The 23466-nt window shown below is 34.8% G+C and overlaps 1 protein-coding gene across 1 annotated transcript; it reads right to left on the reverse strand.

Moving 5' to 3' along the window:
- Nucleotides 1-238: 238 nt before the first annotated feature.
- Nucleotides 239-23156, reverse strand: LOC100543145 (adenomatous polyposis coli protein-like). The gene is made up of 10 exons (XM_010725886.3): nt 23030-23156; nt 20224-20337; nt 15037-15120; nt 11322-11426; nt 7478-7576; nt 4540-4918; nt 3443-3538; nt 2514-2653; nt 1565-1642; nt 239-397 (listed from the first exon to the last, which is right to left on the reverse strand). The coding sequence occupies exons 2-10, from the start codon at nt 20317-20319 to the stop codon at nt 260-262; spliced, it is 1215 nt and encodes a 404-aa protein (XP_010724188.1). The 5' UTR covers nt 20320-20337; nt 23030-23156; the 3' UTR covers nt 239-259.
- Nucleotides 23157-23466: the final 310 nt, after the last annotated feature.

The following is a 23466-nucleotide window of genomic DNA, read 5'->3' on the forward strand; positions in this document are numbered from 1 at the left end:
ATGAAGCTGAAGAGCAAAAGCTGTCAACCGTCAAAAAATCAAATTACAGAAATACTACTAGTTTTGAGGTAATAGCATTATTTTATGATCTGATGCTCCATTAACTCAAAGCAATTCTATTTACCAATTCTAACAGAACTTTAGGTAACTTAAAACTCTGAAGTTACTTGAAACATTCTAAACATTTGACATACTGCTTATGTCAAAAAAGACCACAATACATTTATTTTGTGTAAATTAAATGTAATGCCTCAAAAATTTATCTCATAGGCATGAGTACCTTCTTAACTTCTAAAGCACATTCCATCAGTGCTTTCACACTCCCAACTTCTCGTAGTGTCTTTTTACTGTTAACATCTGCACGCCAGGACAAGTTCCTCAACACACTTGCAATGACCTGCAAAATAAGAAAAAAAAAAATGTTTTACTATATACGCTTACACACCTATATTTCATATATATATAAAAGCACATATAATGGTCTCAAGCTGTGTTGGAGGAGATTTAGACTGGACATTAGGAAGAATTTTTTCACAGGCAGGGTGGAACAGGCTGCGCAGGGAAGTGGTGGAGTCCCTGTCCTGACAGGTACCTAAGAGATGCGTGAAAGTGGCACTAAGGGATGTGGTTTAGTGATGATTATATGGTGTTACTTTGATTCTAAGATAATAGAATAGATAATATTGCTTACAATATTATATTAATTTCGTATTTAATAATTTAAAACAAGCTTCTACAACGAACAGTTGTGTGTTCTCAAGTCTCTGGATCATGCTGGGCACTTACTATGGACTTTATTTCAGGATATTTTTCTCTACAAAGCAGGAGCCATTGGAAGAGACACTCAGGTGTCACAACACTTTGCTGAAACTTAGGAAGTTTCACTAGGTGCTGCTGTGGAGAACAGGTATGTATGTACTAAGAGAACATCCTTGTGAAGTCAAATGTACATTCTCTTTTGAAGTAAAGCTTCTTTTACTATTATTCTGCTATTATTTACTTTCTACTATTGTAGGAAGAACCTCAGTATTGCACAAACCCTCAATCCATTAGCACTGTCACTAGCAAACTAAAGTACAGAATCCAGGACTGTTTAAACTTGTCTTGAAAACTAGACTTCCATCAACAGATCAGGGTCATAAAAGTTTTATAGCCCGTATGTTGGATATACTTTGGTGAAAAAACAGTATGATCCACAGGCAAGCATTTTACTACAAGAACTGTACTTCATAATTTGCAGAATGAATACAGGTACTAGGTTTGTTATGCAGATAAAACAACACAAGAACAACAATTACAGATGAAAAATCAGGCTACGATGAATGCTGCATATTTCAAAGAGAGAAACTAAGTGGGGAAAAAAAAAAAAGGGTTGTCTGTGAACATCATCTTTGTAACTTCACGACAAAGACAGAATTCAAGTACAAAAAGAAGTGACAGCAAGGCCAAGTAGAAGTAAATACTAAGGAAAGAGATCAGAACTACTGTCTTTCAAATTACTGTAGTGAAATGAAGTGCTGCAAATTAGTGGAAATAGACAAGTAATATTTAATCTTTCTGTTACCTGCTGTAAGTCTTCACTTTCAGACTTCAGTTGGGCTACAAGAGCTCTCATGCAGCCCTTCATTGAACATAATGTAGCCTGATAGGAATCAGAAGGAAATAGAAAAGATATAGTTTTATGACAAGATTAGGTGGCTTACTGGTGCATAATACCTTGATATTTTAAGCTGATCATCTCTGAAGTTCAAAAAAGCTTAGTAATATTTGTTTCCAATAACATGTATTTGGTCCACAACTACTGAAAGCTAATTCAGTTTCTATTCTTGAAAATCCAAAGTGGTAGAATTGTGATAAATTTTGTAATTTTTACAACAGGTCTAGGACCAGACCTGGAACATTACCAGTTAAGAAGCCTTCTTTTCTACACCTTGGATAAAATAATGGACCATCACAACATTTATGATATCTAAAAAACAGCTTTTAAAGCATATTTTTAAAGCATATATATTTAATATATATATTTTATACATATATATATATTTAAAGCATATATAAATGAGTGAAAAATGAGTGTAAGGCTTACATTAGAAATTGTCTGTAACAAAGTAGAATAAAAAATTCTTTACAAATTAATGATGTGTTAGAACTGTACTACTTGTCAGCTGGGCAGAAAATATATGAGGGCTACTCCAGAAGCAATGGCTTCTTTTTTATTATCTTGGCTCCGAGATTAGAGGCAGAAGTCAGTAGCATGCCAGTAGAGGTTGAACATTCCCTCCAATATTCTGTTACACGTTGCTGACGTCCGACAGATGGCAGCAGAGGAATAGTCTGACAAAATGGAGTCTGACATGGAAGTGTTTATGAAGCAAAACTGCAGGTGTTGTTTTTGTTTGAAATTTTCCCTGGAGCCTAAATCCAATATCTTATCACAAAGATTTCTTCACCTGTCTGAGAGCTGCAATTCAAACACAGCTACCAACTGAAATTATTGTATGTTTGATTCTTACCTTGTTTGCTACATCTCCAAAAGTCAGGTTTGTCAGAGCCATTCCAGCATACCTTCTCAATGTGACACTATAATGGTCATTTGTAAGCCCATACATTTCGCAGTCCACTTGCAGCAGTTCAGCAATGGCTTGCAAACCTCCTTAGAAGCCAAATAAACAAACAAAAAAAGCCAACAAATTTCAATCTTGATATCAAGAATGCCATAACATCTTAAACATCTGAAAAATGGAAGGCTCTGAAAATAAAATACACTTCTAAATACATGACTCTAGATCTCAAATTCTATATTTTGTACAAGCTGAAAGGTTTGGTAACATGGCACTGAGATCTGAGGGGGGGAACTGGGAACAGAAGTATTTATGAAGAAGAAAAATACTTATCTTTTAATTTCAGCTAAAGTTGCAACTATGATATCATACCAGTAACACAAAAGGTTATATAAATATGTAAATCTGGCAATTATCAATTAATCATTATTACTTAATGTTATCTTCTGAGGAAAAAGTACACAGAATATTTTCACACAGACATTGCAAAGGAAACCTCCACACACAGAACTGATTGAGCATGGATAAATAAATCCAGGCTGCTGAACAGGAATCTACTTACACAACAGATACTTCAGAAAGTGGCTTCCACTGTAAGGACAGTGCTTCTAAAAGTCACAAGAACTTCCATGATAATAATACTCTTCCAATACTCAGGGTTCATGTCAAATAAAAACGTAACTTGAAAGATAACCTGTCCACTGGGTGATGGACTAGTTAATGTAATCTGCATTAAAGACTTTGAGGTCACAAATGATTTGCTTCAACCAAAGGCAGAACAAAGTCACTGAAGTATTCTCTGAAGTAATCCTTACAAGCAATGAGTGTCAGCATTTCTAGCAAGCTTTTCAATAAAGTCAGATAAAAGTATTTGGTCTTACCAAGCTCATTCATAGCATGCCTGTGTTCTTCATCAAACGAAAGTTTCATTAAAACACACACTGCAGGACAGATCTGATGATCAACTGGTGCAGGCACTGATCCAGAAATAGGTAGCAGTTAGTATTTTCTAAGTGTATACAAATCATAAGATTTTCAAAAAGAATCAGAACTTAAAGAGAAATCAATTGTGATTTTGTTTGGATTTTGTTTCTTCCTTTTAAACCACAAACAAACAAATACTTAGGAACATTGCTAATAAATGTGTATACATAAAATGCCTGAATAAATCTATATATGGTCAAGAAGACACACATGTACTAGAAATATAGTTGGTCCAGAAAAACGAAGTTAGAGAGAAACAATGTATGCATTACATAAGGTAACTTCTGGTAAAATAAACAAACAAACAAATTAAAAAACCCCACCAAAAACAACAGTAACAACAACAAAAACCTCATTAGTTTTGAAAAACAAAAAATTTACTGAAAATAAATCAGTAAGGTTAAGTATTCCAGCAGCATTAAATAATGCAGCATCTAAAATGAATCTGTTTCTTTGGGTATTAAGTTCTGAGAGAACTGCTACTACTATGGTATTTTAATACTGAAATAGTTTCATGTACAGCATTAAAAATAATAATTCACATAATATTGCCTAGAATGAGACTTTTTTAAACTCTCCTAAACGAAATGTGTATCTCCTGAATACATCTGAATGAAGAACAGTTTGAGATTATTTATTTATTTAGATGCACTGCATTATGCACTGACATGTAAAATAGCACTAAGAAGAAATTTACTCTTAATTCACAGATCATCAACATAAAACACTGGGGTTATTACTCGGAATGCATCTGAAAGTCTTATCATTTAAAGAAAGACTTTATAAATAGAGTTTCATATCCATAATAGATGATACTTCCTAATGCTACCTCAACTTAAAAAGCCTACTTATACATACATGCAGTTGCACATATTATATATGCTGATACCCAAACATTTCACAAACCTTACATACATTTACCAAGAAGTTAAAGTCAGTTGTATTTTTTGTAAACTCACTGTTTATCAAAATTTATAAAGCTGGAAGAACATACTTGGGTTTTTGTCTTGGTCCATGCCTTGTTCATGTGCTTCCTGCCATTCCCAACATGTTTCACAGTAAGCACGGATCTGCTCCAAAAGATGGAGCACGCGGATTTCCCGTCTGCCTCGCTTATCATCGGGCTGGGAGTGAATGATGTTATGTAGCGCTGCACTGGCTCTGGCACGGGCCTCCTTACTACCACGAGAGTTCCCTAACAAGACAGAGTCTTTATCGTTGCCATGTAAAAGCTGAATGAGAAGGGGAAGACATCCAGACTGACGCATAGCTATGCAGCTGTCTTGAGAGCTAGACATTGCTAGCAATGTTCTTGACATGTCATCTTTATCATGAGTACCAAGCATTGATAACAATGAGTACACCATTTCCACCTGTAGGTCAAATGATTTTAAAAATAGAGTTATATGTTAAAACTACATTGTAAAATAAGCTTAAATGAAATCTGAATGGAACACATGAGGAAAACAACCCACAACAAACAATTGATTTAATGGTGCAAGACCTGTGCTATTTAGAAATAATTAAGTACTATTACTACTTCACCATCTGTGACCCTAATAAATCTCACTTTGTGGTTAAATAGCTAGAACAAGATGGCGGTAACTGTAGGCAGCTGTATTAGTCTGCAAGAATAATGGTGAAGACTTCTAAGTTTCCACTGCACAAAATGATTAAATAAACAATCATGAAAATATATTACTTTGAAAATGTAAAATATATTTAAAATTAACTCTATCTTAAAAAAGTAAGTTCTGTATGAATTGCACTTCCACGTAGAAATGCTATTCCGTGAAAATTTCTTATGTTGGCATTAAAAAAAGTATCAAGACAGGGTAAGAGTGAATATATGAATTTCTGCTTTATGTTGTAGTAAAATATCTTGCATCCACATATCCTCAAGTTTTCACTTAAAACTGTTTCAAATTAACCAACCATTTTTTGTTACGAGTGACTTGCATATGGACCAGGTTACTTACAGCAAAAGCAAAACTGGAAAATTAAGTTAAAACTTTCTTGAAATTTACCAAAGTAAAATCAGAGAAGGAAACAAATGCTCATTTACTACATATCATCTGAGTACAAAGCCAGTTCCAGAATTAAATGAAGCCGTATAAACCGAACTGTACACATTTAACTCAAAAAAACAAACTTTCACATTAAAAAATATGTTTGATTCTTCAGGGATTTCTTTGTTGATCTGTGGTCAACGTATGATCTGATTTGTCTTTCCCATTCTGTTTTCTTCGTTAGTAGATTTACATTGAGAATTGCATTTGGTTCCTTCAGTGAACTTTTAGTAGAATAACATAGTGTAGAAGATGGTAGAGATATTATCTAGAACTCCTAAACTCTATCTGAACTCCTAAAGCCAAGATAAACAGGAAAATTCAATATCACAGCACAACATAAAGAAACTATCAAAGGGAACTGTGGGCATTTCTTTAGAATGTATTAACAAAGAAATGACACTCGAATTCTAGACCAAGTTTTCTACAAAAAGTCAGATTTTTGAACTAGCTAGTAGACGAATGAATGATTTTGTTTCTTCCTAAAAGATTCTAATGTATCTGGGGTAAGTAAAAATACGTAGTTATACAAAAATTCTATGGCAGTGAATAGACTAAGCAGCAAATCTGCTAACGTGTGTCTCCTAAAATACCATAGGACTGCTGGAACAATAGAAGTTTTGATGTCTGTGAAACTGTGAAACATGCAAAATCCACTGAAATAATCTTGGAGCCTAACTTATAACAACCTAGCACCCTGATTTGGAAATTCTTGGACTGGAAAAATTCATATGCAGTATTAAAACAAACTGCTTGGATTCATAAAAGACAGTGACTTTAACCTGCTTTATGTATGCCTTTTTACAGGTATTTCAAGTGGTAGCTTTAATCCACAATAATTTAGATTTGAAGTCGAGAAAAAAGCTGAAGAAACCACCAAAATCTGACCTCCAAGTTGTGGCAAAGGCAGTATAGGAAAAACCATGAAATGTTTTTCTCTCTCTCCTTCCCTGTATACACACACTGCACGTAAAGACTACTTCTGCATCTGAAAATGCACTGCTCTATTTAGAATCTGTACCATGTGTTCATGTGTATCAGTACTAAGTTATTCTTATCCTACAGCACACTAAGTTCAATCTATTTCTTTGCATGTATTTTTTTTTACATTTTCCATGCATTCAGAGTTCTCCACCTGTCTGCAGCTTCAGGAAATTCTACAGTTTGCAGTGAAAACCTGTTAATCAACTAACCAACATCACATCCGTTTGTGGCATGCATACAGTGCAAGACAGAAGTTCCAACATTACAGCAACATATTAAAGGCCCAAAGTAATCAATATGATGTCAAGACAAATGGCTCATGGAAGACAGGGCTCAGTACCCTGCCCATAGTATTGCTGAGTCCAGAGGCAATACAAACTCCAGTGTTTCATAAACTTCTGCGTTACAAATTTTTTCCATCTCTTTTTCATGCTGCACATATACTTCTGAACACATTCTGTTGCAAATAGACACCACTGTGAATGTTATATATAACTTCTTAAAATTTTTGGTCTAATTCCTTAGCAATTGCTGTGTTTTGTGAATTTGGTCCCTGAAAAGTATTTCAAGAACTGAATTTAAAAGTTTCCATCATGGAGTACAAATCAACAACATGGAGTTTTTAAATACTCTAGGAACTTCTAGCAATTGCTTCTACCATACTGTAGTAACTTTTAATTAATTGTCAACAAGTAAAAAAAAAAGTAATTCTGTGCATATATATAAAAGCTAGAAAATATTGTTAAATTATATCTCCAAAAAATTACTACATGTGAATAGATTATTCAGCTATTATTAGTACTACTGCCAGAAACAATGAGGTTATTGTATTAGTAAAAATGTAGCATTAGCGACCTGTGGTTTGTAATCTTCGGTTACCTTGGTACCCAGATGACTTGTCAGTCTGCGAGGTACAGAGTAGTTATTACTAGAGCTCATTACACTGGCTGTCTCGTGGTCCATTCGAGCAGCAGAACCCTACAAATTAAAACAATTCAATACAGTACAAAGTCTAACTGAATTAACAACTATTGTCTAATTGCATTCCGTTTCAGCATTAAATCATGAAATCATAAAAAGCAGTTACGAATTCTCAATACATTTTGGTCCTTGCCGCCCTGACACTGCGTAGATGTCAGTGTTAAGCTGGACTTCATTACAACTTCTTCCAAAACCCACTCTCAACAGGGTTCTATTTTCAATGGAATTCACAGAATCACTGAATGACCTGGGTTGACAAGGACCACAATGATCATCTAGTTTCAAACCCCTGCTATAAGCAGATCGCTAACCACCAGACCAGGCTGCCCAAAGCCACATCCAGCCTGGCCTTGAATGTCTCCAGGGATGGGACATCCACAGCCTCTTTGGACAACCTATTCCAGTGCGTCACCACCCTCTGTGTGAAGAATTTCCTCCTGATATCTAACCTAAACCTCCCCCGTCTCAGTTTAAAACCACTCTCCCTTGTCCTATCACTATCCATCCTCGTAAACAGCTGTTCCCCTCCTATTTATATGCTCCTTCAAGTACTGGAAGGCCACAATGAGGTCTTCCTGGAGCCTTCTCTTCTCCAAGCTAATCAAGCCCAGTTCCCTCAACCTTTCCTCCAAAGAGAGGTGCTCCAGCCCTCTGATCATGTTAATGGCCTTCCTCTGGAACTGTTCCAAGAGCTCTTTGTGTGCTGGGGCCCCAGGCCTGGAAGCAGTGCTCCAGATGGGGCCTCACAAGAGCCGAGTAGAGGGGGACAATCACCTCCCTCTCCCTGCTGGCCACCGCTTTTTTAATGCAGCCCAGAACACAGTTGGCCTTCTGGGCTGCAAGCGCACACTGCTGGCTCATGTCCAGCTTCTCCTCTACCACGACTCCCAAGTCCTTCTTTGCAGGGCTGCTCTCAAGGAGGTCTTCGCCCAGTTTGTACGAACACCTGGGATTGCCCCAGCAATTCATTTATAATTCATTTATAATCTCTATTTTCATTGAAAAAAAGGAGGATTTTGCAACAAGCTGAATTAAGATTTTAAGGAGTGAAAAAATGTTGACCCTACATTTATGTCAGATTACATATTGTGTAAGACTGTACATACATCTCTATAACACAATCAGATAAGCAAGAACTGACAAGATAAGAGATTCACCTGGACAAGGATTAACCATACTTAAATTTGCCTATAAAAAACAAATTATAAATGGATTAAACTGTTTTATTTTTTAATAAAAAGCTATAAAATGATGATACAATTTCCTGCAATTTTCCTAAAAATTATAATGGATAGCATGTCCCTGTCCGGTAGCAAGACCTCTTATTAGCATAGTTGCCCTTTCAATCTATTTTGTGTATTTACATTTTTTCTTTCTCATCGTCGCTATCTCTTTTCTTTATTTCTTTGTCTTCGCTGTTGCTCTTTCTTTGTCTCTTCTTCCTACTTGTGAAGTTTCCTGATGCCACTCCTTCCTCACTCGGTTTGGGAAACTAAAATAAGTATTTGAGTAGCCAGCACTTTCAGAGAATAGTGTTCTATTTACTTCACTTCTGTACTGGTGAAATTCATCTTCTATTGCAACTGAGAAGAATGCTTTACAAGATCTAAGTCTTCTCAAGCCCAGATCTCTTCCCTGTACAAAAGGAATGTCGTTTTCCCTCTAACATAAGGAAGAAATTTTTCTAAAAGTTCTTCATTTGTAATGCATACTTAGGTGAGTATGTTACCCACCATGAGGAAAACAGATGTTGATCAATATTTATTTGGAATCATGTTTGCTCTTTCAATGTTATACCCCTCTACTCTCCGCCCAGATAAATTTCAAAAGTTGAAAAATTACTTTATATTCTGTTTTTAAACACTAACTGTGAAGGAATCACAAAAGCTTCATAAGCATAAAGAATCATACATATTAGAGGACCATGTTAGTGACATCTAAAAAGTCACGCAAAAAAATAACAATTTTAAAGCATGTTTTAAAGTCATGTTTTAACAAGACTTGATTGATAGAAAAAAAGTACCAAGCATTTTCTCTGCTTTGTGGCACATTTTCTTCCTGAAGTAAGCAACCTAGCTGATTTCCTTCATAAAGCTTGCAAAATAATGGGAAGCAAAAATTTAACTTCAGTGCCAAAACAGTATAATGGAAGAGAAGACAGTTGGAAGACGGTACACAAAAGGACATGACTGAATCCTGAAAATTCCCAGCTTCAATTGGCAGTGTTTCAAGTAACATCGATTATATGACTAAAAAATAATTGGACCTAAATAATTTGGTTTAAATTTCTTGCGTTCTACTAGTAGTGACTGCTCAACAGAACAAAGTACATTGAGCTGATTTATCAGAAATAAACATGCACAATCTATTAAGCCTCCTCTCTGTGGACTTGTACTGGAAGTAAATAATCTCCAGATGTCTCTTAGAATACAGATTCAGATCCCTGTTTCTATCATCCTCCAGAAGGAAAGGATATATGTTTTAAACATTTTTAAGAAGCAAAGTTGAAAATTGCTAAGATCACAAACACAGGACCTCAAATTGAAGAATGAATGAATCCTCCACTTGAAAAAGTCTGCTAGAATATGACAATCCATTCTTCCTTCCTTCCCTGTGAAGTATTTGTTCCCCAAAATAACTCCCGATTCACGCAATAAAGATTGATGATGCACCCACATTGCATCAATTATTTAAATACATTATGCTTTCAACCTCCAAGTTGTGCTGAACTATTTCTTTTCTCCAAACAATAACACTGTCCTAAGAATGAGAGCCAAAGCCCCAACCAATTGCTCAGAGATCGCTGACAGAAGTTAATTCTAAATGGTTATCAAATATATTTCAAAGGCAAAAATATGACATATGCTTAATGTTCAATCAGATGAAGTATTCTAGCCAAGGCAAAATTTATATTTTTTCTGGTAAATCTTGTACAGAATACTTTCAGAAGGAGTTAAGTAATTCTATTTCTCTACAGTAGCAAAAATATTTTGCATATGAATTCAACTACTAAACTTCAAGGGCAAAGTCCAAAAATCCAAATTACTATTGGGAATGTCTCACCTACAGTTAGAAATTATGAAGTGAATGAACATTACTGCATGATAAATAAATATTTTTATCCACTGAAGCAAGCCATACATTTTGATAGTTCTTTTAAAAATACAAAAAATTTAACACAACCCTAAAAATAATTCTTGACATGTATTTCACTAATAAAAGGAACAGCAGTGATTGACCATTGAGAAGCATTTAAACAACTCTTCAGGATGCTTTCAGATTATTTCATGGATACTACTGTTTCAAAGCATTATCTAAAATAGTATTAAAGAAACTAATGATAAGCTTGCCATTTAATTCTTCTATTTAAAATCACTGATGCTATAATGATCACTTCTAATGTAAAAATTGAACCATTTTTCATAATTAAATCATACTGCTATTGTTAAAGTTCAGCTACAATAAAATAGTCTATAGTCACTTTTGTTACATTTTTTCTTAGCATTAGGCAAATTAATTATTTTAACCAAAGAAAACCATTCCCTGTATTATGGAATGCTTATATTTCATCCTATAAAAAACATTTCCTTCCACCAAATACAATAAATTACTCAGTTCTAGATGCAATGAAGAAATTCATAAATCTTTTTAAAATATGCAGGCATGCAAACACTGTAACGTATATAAAAACACGTAACTGTGCATTTCCAGAATACATCAATAAACAGAACAATCAATTTACCTGACCAGTATTGCTAGTTGACATACTGATTTCTGGTGCTCCTTGACCTTCGCTCTGCCTCTCTGTATCATGGGAACCTGCATCATGCTTCCCTTGAGGTGCTCTCTGCCAATGTAACAGTTTATGAAATCATGAAGAGAAATTTAATACGCAAGCATTCAGTGCCCTCTAGACTGTGAATTAACAATGCTGCATCTTCACAAAATCACAAGATGTTATTTTGTATTTCATGTCACTCGCTTCAATAATTAACAGCTGAGACTGACTGTCTTAGAAAAACTGCAAGATAAAAGTAAAGCATGTCCTCTGAGGATTACAGCCCTCCAAGACAAAGGATTTGCAGTGAGACACAGAAACATCATTTTCCACCAGCTGTGCTCATGTTGCTATCAGAAATGTAACAGAATTGGAGCACACAGCTGTCTTCCCTGCACTGTCACGTGACCTGTGCATATACTAGAGACCACAGCTAGCAAGTTCAATTAAGCTTACACTGTAAGACAAACAATTTCTGCGTGAAAAGAAGGTCAACCTAAATTTTAACAGCAAACACTGCAGAAATAACTAGCTTGATACCCATGAAATTTATATAGATCTCCCACCAGGATATATCAGCAAATCAACACCAAAACCAGGCCTTTAAATACAGTTCCTTTAAAAAGCAAACAGAATAATTGAGCTTTGTTCAGTATGCGAAGTATCCAACATCACCCACTAGCATGTTTAGCATGTTCTGGTTTTTCAAAATGGCACATAAGCCTGCTCTTAATGAAATCTGGAGTTGAAAAGGCATTGCCTTACCTCAGAAACAAGATTCTTTTCATAAAATTAGTTTTGATATCAAAGCACCTTGTTTAGTCTCAGAGGCTACTACCATACATATATTCCTTTCATTTGTTTAAATAAATTTCTTATATTAAATTCAGTTACTACAGGGTCCTAAAATGTTTTTGGGCAGTACAGTCTGCAGTTTGCCATGCTTTATGGAAACTTCTCTTTAATTTTTAGCAAAAACGTACTTTTCTTCAATATGCACACACTGAAACTTTTTCAGTTACCTAAAAAATGTTAGCTTCCTTAGGCATGTGGTAATCAAACATAGACAGTATCACCAGTATGCCCCTTAATTTGTTCACACAGACACTAGTGTATGAAACCCAGAAAATATTTAACACTAAACAGTAGTAGAAGCCAGTAATTAACTAACTAAATGTTTAAGACAAACATTAAAAAATGACATATACATCCAATGAACTAATGGAAGAAGACTTGTCAAAGAACACAAGGAAATTAAATAAGAAAACTGAAAATAATGACTGGTAATATTTTTCTTAAACTGCATATTTAGTTATGGAAAATAAGTAGCCCATAAAGGAAAACTCACGACGTGGAGACAGTGTTCCTGTTGTCTTAACCAAATTTTTCATTTAAAAACTCAACATCTTTGCCAGTGTGCACAAAATTTTATTGCTATTTATGTTCATACAATAACTAAAGACATTTTGGTTCCTGACACAAGAGTAGGAACTCAATCAATATCAGGCCTTGCTGTAAAATATGCTGAATACAGCATATGACTACTATCTCTCTCACACTATTTTCAGTGTTGAGGAAGTGTAACTGTGAGTTTGACATAAAATCTGCACTCAAGCTTCCTTTATAAGTAAGAACGGAATTTTCCAGTCACTAGATAACAATAATTTTCAATCTCATGAATAAAGCAGTATTCAGTGTACAGAGGTCAAAAGCAGAAGTGTTCATTAGCAAGGCACTGGGTTACCCTAGGGGATAGTATTATTCTTCCAACAATAGCCCTGAATTAGGGGCACACTTTCTTTGAGTGCTGATGGTGGAGTGTTTATCAAAAAGCTTTGATGCACCTAGAGCACAAACAGGGAGACATTTCAATCTTTCCAGCTTCAAGCAGAAGTCCCCTCAGTATTCTCTGTTTCTCTCTTCTCATTGATCTAAGTTGTTTACCACATGCTATTCATGAAAGAGGTGGCATCTCATTCCCCGTAAGAGACCTCAAGAACATGCCAGTATAAAAAGTCATCAACATAACATCCATTTTCATTCATAACTGCAAGATCATTCTTAACAAATAGAAGCGCAGCTGATCATATTTTAAATGCAGTGTGCACTCACAACATGCATAAAAATACACACCCATGTTACTGTCATGTGATTCATCCATGGGACCTGAATGTCAAATCTGTAAGTTCACGCCAAAGATTTTTCACCTCTTTAGCTACAGAAGACTGGCCTAATGGAGTTAATAGTAATATGGGTAGGAGATAGCAGGTATTTACTGAGAAGTAATTCCTTCACATAAACATCTATCAAGTTAAAGTAATTAAAGTATTATTTTATATTACATATATGTACAGTATAAAAAGTGTATGCACATGTACAAACATGGATGATTAAAATAAATTTTGCATAGACACAGCATTACTGTAAGTCAAATATATTAGTCTCTGACAGACTAGGGTTAGTATATTAAGAACAGTACAACCCAATAGCATAGCATAATGTAATATGATTCTGTGATATATATACACGTAAATATATATTACATATATATGATATAGTAATTACATATATATTATATATATGTATATCTAATATAGTATATAATGCAGACAGTGCAGCAAGGATAATATAACCACTGCAAATATGCTGCCTCTGTGCATTACTTTTTAACACTGAAGATAGGACTGGTGGGTGAAAATATTTAAACGAATCACCTCAACTGAGAATCAAAGAATGTATACAACAGCAGATCCTGTAATCTCTACTCATGGTGGAGAATTACACAACAGTTACAGAATGAATAGTGCACAGAACCACAGTGTTAAATAGAGCTTATTCTAGAACATGATTTTTACGCTTACAGCCATCTGTCATTTCTGAATTCAGATATCACACTACAAAATTGTAAGTTTTGAAGTTATAAAGCATTCTTTGTTTGCTTTTGCAGTAGCAAAATGGTTAAGTATGTGCCTATTATACCAAGACTGGAGTAATCTCTAGATCTTGTCTCTATGCTTTAGATGTTTCTGAAGTCAACAACTGTCACGTCTCATAATTTTGCAGTATGTACTAGCAGAAGAAAGGAAAAATCTCTGTATTTCAAGACATTTGCAAGTACAGAAGAACTTGATCATTTTTGCTAAAATAACCAATTAAAATACTTTACGTAAATACTTTGTAATTGTGAGTTGTTGTAATGGCCTCCTGTGTGTTTATTAAGACTAAAGACTTTACTACACATTTAAGAATTTTCTTCAAAATATTCAATGACTATTGTTTTCTGAACACTGAAAACTAATTTTTTCTTCTCTCTCAAAAGATAAGGAAGCCCTGAAATTGTTTATCAGAAATTCCTCTTCAGAAAGGTATGTACAACTGATGGTTCTAATTACTTGATGAAACCAAGACACAGCCTTTTTAATACTCTGCACTTTTGTCTTTTAACTGAAAACGCTAGTAGAATTTTTAACCGAATTATCATTAGTGATTAATGCTCAATAATAGCATGAAGAGTAATTCCAGTATTTCTTCCTCAGTTCATAGATGAGAGAACAAGTAACTGACTATGTAAACTGACTAGTTCAGTAACTGTGAGATCACTAGATTCTGCAAATAATCCTACCCACCAGCTTATTCAAATGATTTTTTTTTTAAACAGAACAAAAGAAAGTTCACTAACCTCTGCTTCTGCTGCTTGTGATTGCAGGAGCTGTCGTATACGAAGAATATCCTTCTCTATCTGCTGAATTCTTGCCACCCTCACCTGAAAGGAATGGTTTTATTCAAAAACACCTTTTACTTATTCTGTATAATGACAATATGGAAAGTTCATTGCAAATACAGCTAACTACAACAACTCATACAAACAGAACTACTTCATTCATGTTGGAATTCAAGTATTTATTCTTCACAAGAAAACACAGGCATGATTGCAAACATTGAAAATACAGTGGTTAGTTAGGTCTCTAACTAAAGCTAATACTTTTTTAGCAAATTATTTCACTGCACTCTCCATATAGAAATTTGAGAGAATTTATAATGACCAAGCATCTTCAAAGTAGAAAATAGTGAATGGCTTCTATTATGTTCAGTTATTATGATGATTTGGGAGCTTTGTTTACGTGAACAACCTCTGAATATTTTCTGCTCCTACAAATCTCAAGGAATTTACAATGCAAGTTGTAAAGCTACATAGTGCTTCTTTGGTCTGCCTGGGTTTACACAGACATTTCTGAATCAACCTGGCTTTTTTATAGGAAGCTATATTGCAACTCATTTCTCAGCAATCATTCTGTGGTTCATAAATGGCATGTTGAAAAACCAAACTTTACAGGATGCACATGCAAACTGTACTGTGAAGCACAGGATGAATTATGGTTCTCTGAAACAGCAAGTGAATATAGTAAGAGTTAAATAATTGTGTGCGCTTGATAATATACAGTTGTTGACTCCAAAAGTGGGCAGAGAATAATTAGCCCAGTAACATCAGGATATGAACAGAATACTGAGCTGATTAAATAGTTGTTTTATCTGACGGATAGATTAATAAAATCCTGATTGTTGTACCTAAAAAACAGGTTCAGTGCTGTAATTAAAAAAAAAAAGGACTTTGTGCATCTAGTGGATGCTGCAAGGATCGTTATAACCAACTTTATTTAACATCTTTACAACCTGAAAATAAAAAAAAGATTAACTTTTTAAAAAGGTGTTTTAAAAAAGATACCCGTGAAATAAAACCACAATGTAATCTCAACATCTTATAAATAAATCATATAAACAAAAAGTGGAATGAATTCCTGAAACATACATCATAATAAGCTGTGGGAAAAGTATCATGAACACCAATACTTAGTAGAGATGCACAGCTACAAACAGAGAAGCAAAATTTTGAAAGCAGCACATAAAGAAGCTCCACAAGAGGCAAACAGTTCATTCACTTTCTTTAGTTCCTGAATAAGGAGATTCTTAAGTATTTGAAAGACAAAGAGGTACTACTGGAAATAACTGTACATTGGTGAAGTGATGAATGTCAATATGCCATATGCCTGTAATTCAGAAAAATCCTGTAGAGCTGTTGGAGTGAGTCCAGAGGAGGGCCAAAAAGATTATGAGAGCATTGGAAAACCACACCTGTGAAGATGGGCTGAGGGAACTGGGCTTGTTTAGTCTGGAGAAGGGAAGGCGTTGGGGAGACCTCTCTGTGGCTTTCCAGTATTTACAGGGACCTTATAAACAGGAGGGAGTCAGGTTTCATACTTGATGCGATAGCAATAGGAAAAAGGGGAATTATTTTAAACTACAGAGTGGAGATTTAGGTAAGAAGGCATGGTGAAGTTTTTCACTGAGAAGGTGGTTTGGCACTGGCACCGGTTTCCCAGAGAAGCTGTGGATGCCCCATTTCTGGAGATGTTCAAACAGTTGGGCCTGAGCAGACTAATCTGGTGGGGAGCAACCATGCCCATGGCAGTGGGACTGAACTAGGTGATTTTTAAGGTCCCTTACAACCAACTCATTCTATAATTCTACGACAGAACACTTTCTCTGTCTCTGAGAATGACTTTGGAATTTCCCTTAAATTGAGTCTCCTTCTATGTCATCAGCAATTAATTGTATAAAGTACATCAAGGGAATCTGTATATGTATACACACACATCTGAGCATGGGAAAATATTTTTCAGCAGATCAAAAATATCCAATATTGCAATTTGTCAAGTACCCCTGACAGTTTTCAAAAGAGAAAAGATCTGAATCCATATCTACCACATTTTACTTGAAAAATGTAAACGTTAGACAACTCTTCTTAATTGATAATTTGTATTAAAGGGGACTTGAGAAGTTCCATCAATCGGAAGAATGCTTTGTATCAAACACTGAACAAGCACAAAAAAGAAAATACTACTGTAAACAAAACTTTAAGAACTTAATGTAATTTGTTCAGCAGTGAAACTGAAAACAAGCCTGAAGTCAATGTATCACTTAATGAAGACAAATGATACTTCTTCTTATATAAAGGAAGAACATATCAAACACAACATATCAAAGCATCTCAGGATATTTATCAGTAGCAGTATACTGGGCCTTAATTTGATGAAGATGGTACGGGAAAGGCAAAAAAAATCAAGAGAACATTCATTTTGTTGTATAACTTACAAGAGTCCTCACAGTATTAAGTCGAACAAGCTACTATTAAACATGAAAGAGCGTTCTAAATTTTGAGAAGAATCATTATTTAGTACTCTGCATCTCTTCATTGCATTAATGCACTGTCATGTTTATATTTTTTGGTTAACCATACCATTGGATTATTAAGGCGTCTGTGTGTCTAGGAATGAATTTTCAAGTGTCTGAATACACTCAGAAAATTGTTTAAATTTTAGAAGCTATGTAAGTAACATCACTTATCTCTATTCATAATATATTCCTACTCATTCTGTAATACTTTTTTATCACTCTTATCAAAAGAATATTGTTGGATAAAGCAAATTAACATTTAAAGATACAAATTACTTAGAAATCACTCTTCCAGTAGCACTTACTAAAAAACATTCCTTCATTTTCTGAAAAATAAGGTCTCATATTTTCTTCTAAAACACTTTGCTTTTATAAAGGTTACACAACTAAGTATATGTATTAGAATTTTTGAACACTTAAAGATTAAATTTAAAAACTTTTAAAAATCTTTTTTTTTTCTGTCAAATGAGAAATACCATGTTAATAAACTTCAGGTAAGAGTTGGTGTAGATAGTTAAACAAGCTAAAATTAAGTCCTCTCTTGCATCTTTTTGTGTTACCACTGGTCATGTCACATTGGTTACATACAATCCTCAAAAGGCCTAACAAAAAATGACTGCTGTGAGCTGACTTGTTTCAGGAAGAAAAATTCAGAGGAATCAGTGACAGATGAGAGGGGAAGAAGATCATTATTTTAAGGTGCTCCAGAAGAAGTGGCTAGTACATGAATTAACTGGCAATGGAAGGCTACCAGCTCTCGCACGGAATAAATCTCTGGGATCTTAATGCAGAGAACTCTGCAGTGCTACCTTTTATATACCTCAACTGTTTCCTTCCTTCAACTCAGATTTTGCATTGTATTCTGTATAATGAACAGTTACGGCAGAAGGAAAATACAGAGCATTAAAGAAGTTGTAAAACCAGCAAGTTCGTGGCACATCTGAACATCACACTGAAATAATACAGAATTTGCTTTTATGTGTCTCCACAACAGTGTACATCTGAACAGCTTTGGCACTTATCCTTTATATAATGAAACCAAGGGGAATTACCAGTCAAAGCCCACAAGAGGAAAATATGGATATAGTCACTTCCTATTTTATCATCTTCACATAATTATAGTAGACACCAGTTTTCTTTTTTTTTTAAGTAAATAGGTGTTATACATAAAGAATAAAACATCTGTGATAAACTCGCAAACATTAATTCAGAAAACATACAGAGATTTCAACATCCTCTTGATAGGATTTTTTCCCTCCTGAAATTCAGAAAGAACAAGTAGGGAAGCAGCCACTTAAGGGAAAGCTTACTTTCTGAGTGAGAGATTTACAGTCAAATAACTTCTTCTAACAACTTCAATTATACTGTCTGCATAAATAACTTGGCCAGTAGCATAGTGTCTGTATCCATTTTGCTTACTTTACCTTATTCTACATTAGCCCGTTAGTAACAAAACTCAGAAGTTTGATGACACACTGCTAGCTTATACAAAAGAGATAAGCAGACATACTCAGGCTGAGCCTGTTCTGCCTTCATTCACAACCAATTAACAGAAGTTGCACAGCTGTATTCATGCAGGACATTACGTAGCTGCTAAACATTGATAGCACAGCCATACAGCTTCCACATCAGAGTTGGTTATTATCCAGCCAGACTAAAATAGGGAAGAATGAACTTGGTTCTGTCTTGAGTACATCCATATTAACAGATCCTTACACATCCATTATGTATATACCTGACAGAGTTAGCACTATTACGGGACATGCATTTTGCAAAAAACTAGAGCCACATAATTTTTCTGAGAAGTTTAACTCAGTGTAGAAAACACACTTTAACTACAAATAACTAGAAATGTTTCATATGTAGCAAAATTTCTGTTCATGTAAATCTTGAGAAAATAGCACCTTAACATACTGTTTTTATTGAAAAGATTTATTCTTCAAACACATAAAACCAGATTATTTTACCTACTTGTTATTTAACATCCATGGAAACAAGTAGTAATATATAGCTCAAATAAACAGCCATGGGAGAACAGTTTTTATAACCAGCGAGTAACTGATTATCCTACTTACAGGTTTCACAGTTATGTTTTGAGTAGTACTTCTAAATGTGGCTAGTATGATTTAGTTACAGAATTGTGCATGTACTCATCATGAATACAAAACTACTCTTGGTGAGAGTAAACAACTTCAAATTACACATATGAATTGAGGTATGATCTCCGGTTAAGAAAACCTACCAGATCCTCACTGGATTTTATTCTGAACTTAAAGAGGTTTCTGATGAGCATCCTGAGAACTCACTAAGAATTGCAACCACTTCCATCATACCAGGCTTTGATGCACTAGTTTTAGAATACCAAGGTCAAATGCCCCACTAGTTCTAGGTTTTTGTGGCCCTCTTTTGAATGTTTTAATAAAAATATATTTTTAAAAACAACTTTCGTTGTGTTTACATTAACTATATATTTTATACACACCCCAATTTGTCTTTCCCAGTGCAATCCAGGCAAGCCAAAAGGACACACGCTCTAAGCTATCACTGTGCTTACACACTGTTTAAAAATACAACTATCAATAACTTAATAAAATCACAGAAAAACCTTTTCTGATCTTTCTAATAAAAACTATACCTGTGCTCGCTTCTCCATATCCTGACAAGTACCCAATTGTTCTTCCATTGCAGCTCTGATTTGCCTTGCCTCATACTCCAGCTGCCTTCTGGTCATATCTGTTTGCAAGGAGAACTGAAATCGAATTACAGAGAAGGCATTTTAGTATATCAAATCTTTGTAAATGATGAATGTCTTTGAACAAAAGTGGAACAACTATTTTTCCACAGCAAAATTCATAAACAAACAGATTATGAATAGTAGATTACTAAAATACATTTATGTTATTAAAAAGAAGAACACAAACTGTGTTTCAAGCAACAAGCTACCTGCAAGTTTTGTCAAATGACTAAATGCAATCTATAAAAACTGAGACATTATCACTTATTACAAGCCTGGAATATTTGGTTACTAACGTACATCAGCATGTCAACAAAACTGTTACACATTCCAGGAGAATCAGCATTTTTGAAAATATCCAGAGGTACAAAACTGTTATTACGATACCATGGCCTCATTCTTACCACTGTTATCTACCCTATCTTATCCAGTGAGGATAAGACTCTAGGCCCAACATGTACATATATCATATATTTGAACATGTTGAAAACAGAGAAAGATCCACTAAACATACCTGCACATGAAATGAACTAGTTAATATTTTCTGAAACACACCAATACTTTCCTGACAAGATGAATGTAAATTTACTGAGCTTTTCATGAGGTCAGCAGTTTTGAAACTACATAGCAACAAGGGAGTGACAAGTAAAATGAAACAAATTCTATGGAGGATTAAAGTTCTTTCACTTAAAGATCAGTGACAATTCGATTCCTGACAAGGACAGAACAAGTTCTTTCAAAAAGGAGCAGTGATGAGCATCACATCTGTATTTAACATGTGGAGACACCTCTGCAACAGAAAGCTACTAGAACAGAGCACAAATGAAAAATGACTGTACGAATGAGATAAACAAAACTGGAAGGCAGAAACTTTCACATAACCATAGCACTGTGTAATCAATAATCACTGACAGAAAACAGAAATGCTTCTCTGAGCTAAAACTTCCTCTGGTGTGGAAAAAGGAAATATCCAATCCAATATATTCTACTAGCTTTTTTTCCACTATATGTAAAAATCATATGAAAGTACTATTTATAAACCATTTTGATTTTGGGAAAGGAGCTTTTAAGAATGTCAGAAGGAAGCTTTCAGCTACTGACACACAGAAAGAAAGGTAAAGATTGAAGCACATATATAGCTCTATGACAGCAGCTGCACAGAAATGAGAAGGTTGTGCATTTCAGAGTGGTTAGACAAAGCTTTGGACTAAACTGAAGCAAAAATCTGAAATATGACGAAAATTTTTCAAAGATTAAGGCTTTAATTATTCTTAGAAAATTCAAGTAGAACCGCTGCACTTTTACATTGCTTCTAGAAGCCTACACTACACTGTTTTTAGATGATTACTCAGCTTGCAAATAAGTCTTCAAGAATAGTTCTCAGAGAAGACTTCAACACTGTTCACAGAGAAAGTCGAAACAGTCAAACATCTACAAATACATAAAACACTACTAAAAAGATACTAAAAAAAATAGGGTCTGCCCACTGTAGGCACATTCACAATTCTATCCACTGTTGATGGATAAGCAGTAATGAAGAAATTACAACAAAACAGATTTTATGTAGATATTAAGAGAGACATCCTAGTAAAAAGAGTTAACTTAATTGATTATCTGTTGAAATTGAGAGATTTATATCTTAAAACCTACAATACATTTACTGTGACATAGATACAATTGACAATGCCTTTGTGATCTTTTTCAGGCTTTCTCTTCCTCTGGTTTTCTGATTTTTGGAAGCATAGGAAGTTTCGCACGAATGTGCGTAAGAACTTCTTCATGGTGAGGGTGATGGAGCACTGGAACAGGCTGCCCAGGGAGGTTGTGGAGTCTCCTTCTCTGGAGATATTCAAGACCTGCCTGGATGCCTACCTGTGTGACCTGGTGTAGGGAACCTGCTTTGGCAGGGGGTTGGACTCGATGATCTCTGGAGGTCCCTTCCAACCCCTACGATTCTGTGATTAAATTGGCCACAGCTAAATGTTATGAATGCTGATGTCCAGCTATTTCACTCCAGTTACTGAAGTGCTTCCATATTCTACTTTCATTTCCAGGAGATGGAATAATGACTAATCAGATTTGACTCTGTAAAGATAGGCAATCAAAACTGTACACACAAGTAATGCACAGCAAATACATCCAAGTTTCTGAGGTCTAACAACCAGAAAACGTCTATTATCTTGGAAATCAGAGATCTTCATTATTCTTATTATCAGAGATCTTCATTTATATGAATATTTATTCATATTAGAGATCTTCATTATTCAAGATTTCACTATAAATTAATTGGAGATGCTAAGGTAAAAGATTGGAGCAAGAGTATCTACACACATTATAGCACCACTTTACTTGCTGTTTTGAAAGAAGAGCTCTTACATAAATTGTGTCTTAGGCTAATAGTGCTCTCAAAATTAAGACTCTATAAAATAACAAAAAGTTATAGAAAAAAAAGACCTCTGGAGGATACAGCTTACTGATGTAATTTATTTGTCATAATAACTTTTTGGAGTTCCTTTCCAGTGCTGGCATTCATAGTGGTAGGTATGAATTTTAAAATGAATTAAATATGAAAACATTATTTAGACCAAGTAAGCTTTACATACCAATATAAAATGTTTTAAATGAAAGTGACGTTAGAGAAAATCACCAAATTCATAAGATATACAAAACAGCTAATCAGAGACTGCAGCATACTACAGTTACTCACATTTTCAGTAAGGGGGAGACTATCAATCCTTTTAGTAAGGTTCTGAAGCTGGGCATAATACCAGTCCTTTTCTTTCTCTTCCTTCTCAAGTTCCGCAAGCAAAAGAGATCTATTGAAAACAAGCAAGAAATGTCTCGTTGTTAAGACCTCATCAACAAATATGAATGCAGAAATGAGCAATGATACCAATAAAAAAGGTTAAGAAACAAGGTTTGAAGGAGAAAGCACTAACAAGGAGTTTAAGAAAGTTCTCTGGACCCAGATGAACAAACTGCTATGCTGTGCTGAGCAAGACATTTTAATTTCATGTGCATCAGGCCCACAGTTATAGGTAAATATCAATACTTCTTCTATTAGCACTTAGAAATCTACAGTTCAGCAGTATTCAGTGAAAGTTAAGCACAGTTACTAATCACATGCTAACTCAAATCCTGCTG

This window comes from Meleagris gallopavo, chromosome Z (assembly GCF_000146605.3).
Source record: "Meleagris gallopavo isolate NT-WF06-2002-E0010 breed Aviagen turkey brand Nicholas breeding stock chromosome Z, Turkey_5.1, whole genome shotgun sequence".
Lineage (NCBI taxonomy): Eukaryota > Metazoa > Chordata > Aves > Galliformes > Phasianidae > Meleagris > Meleagris gallopavo.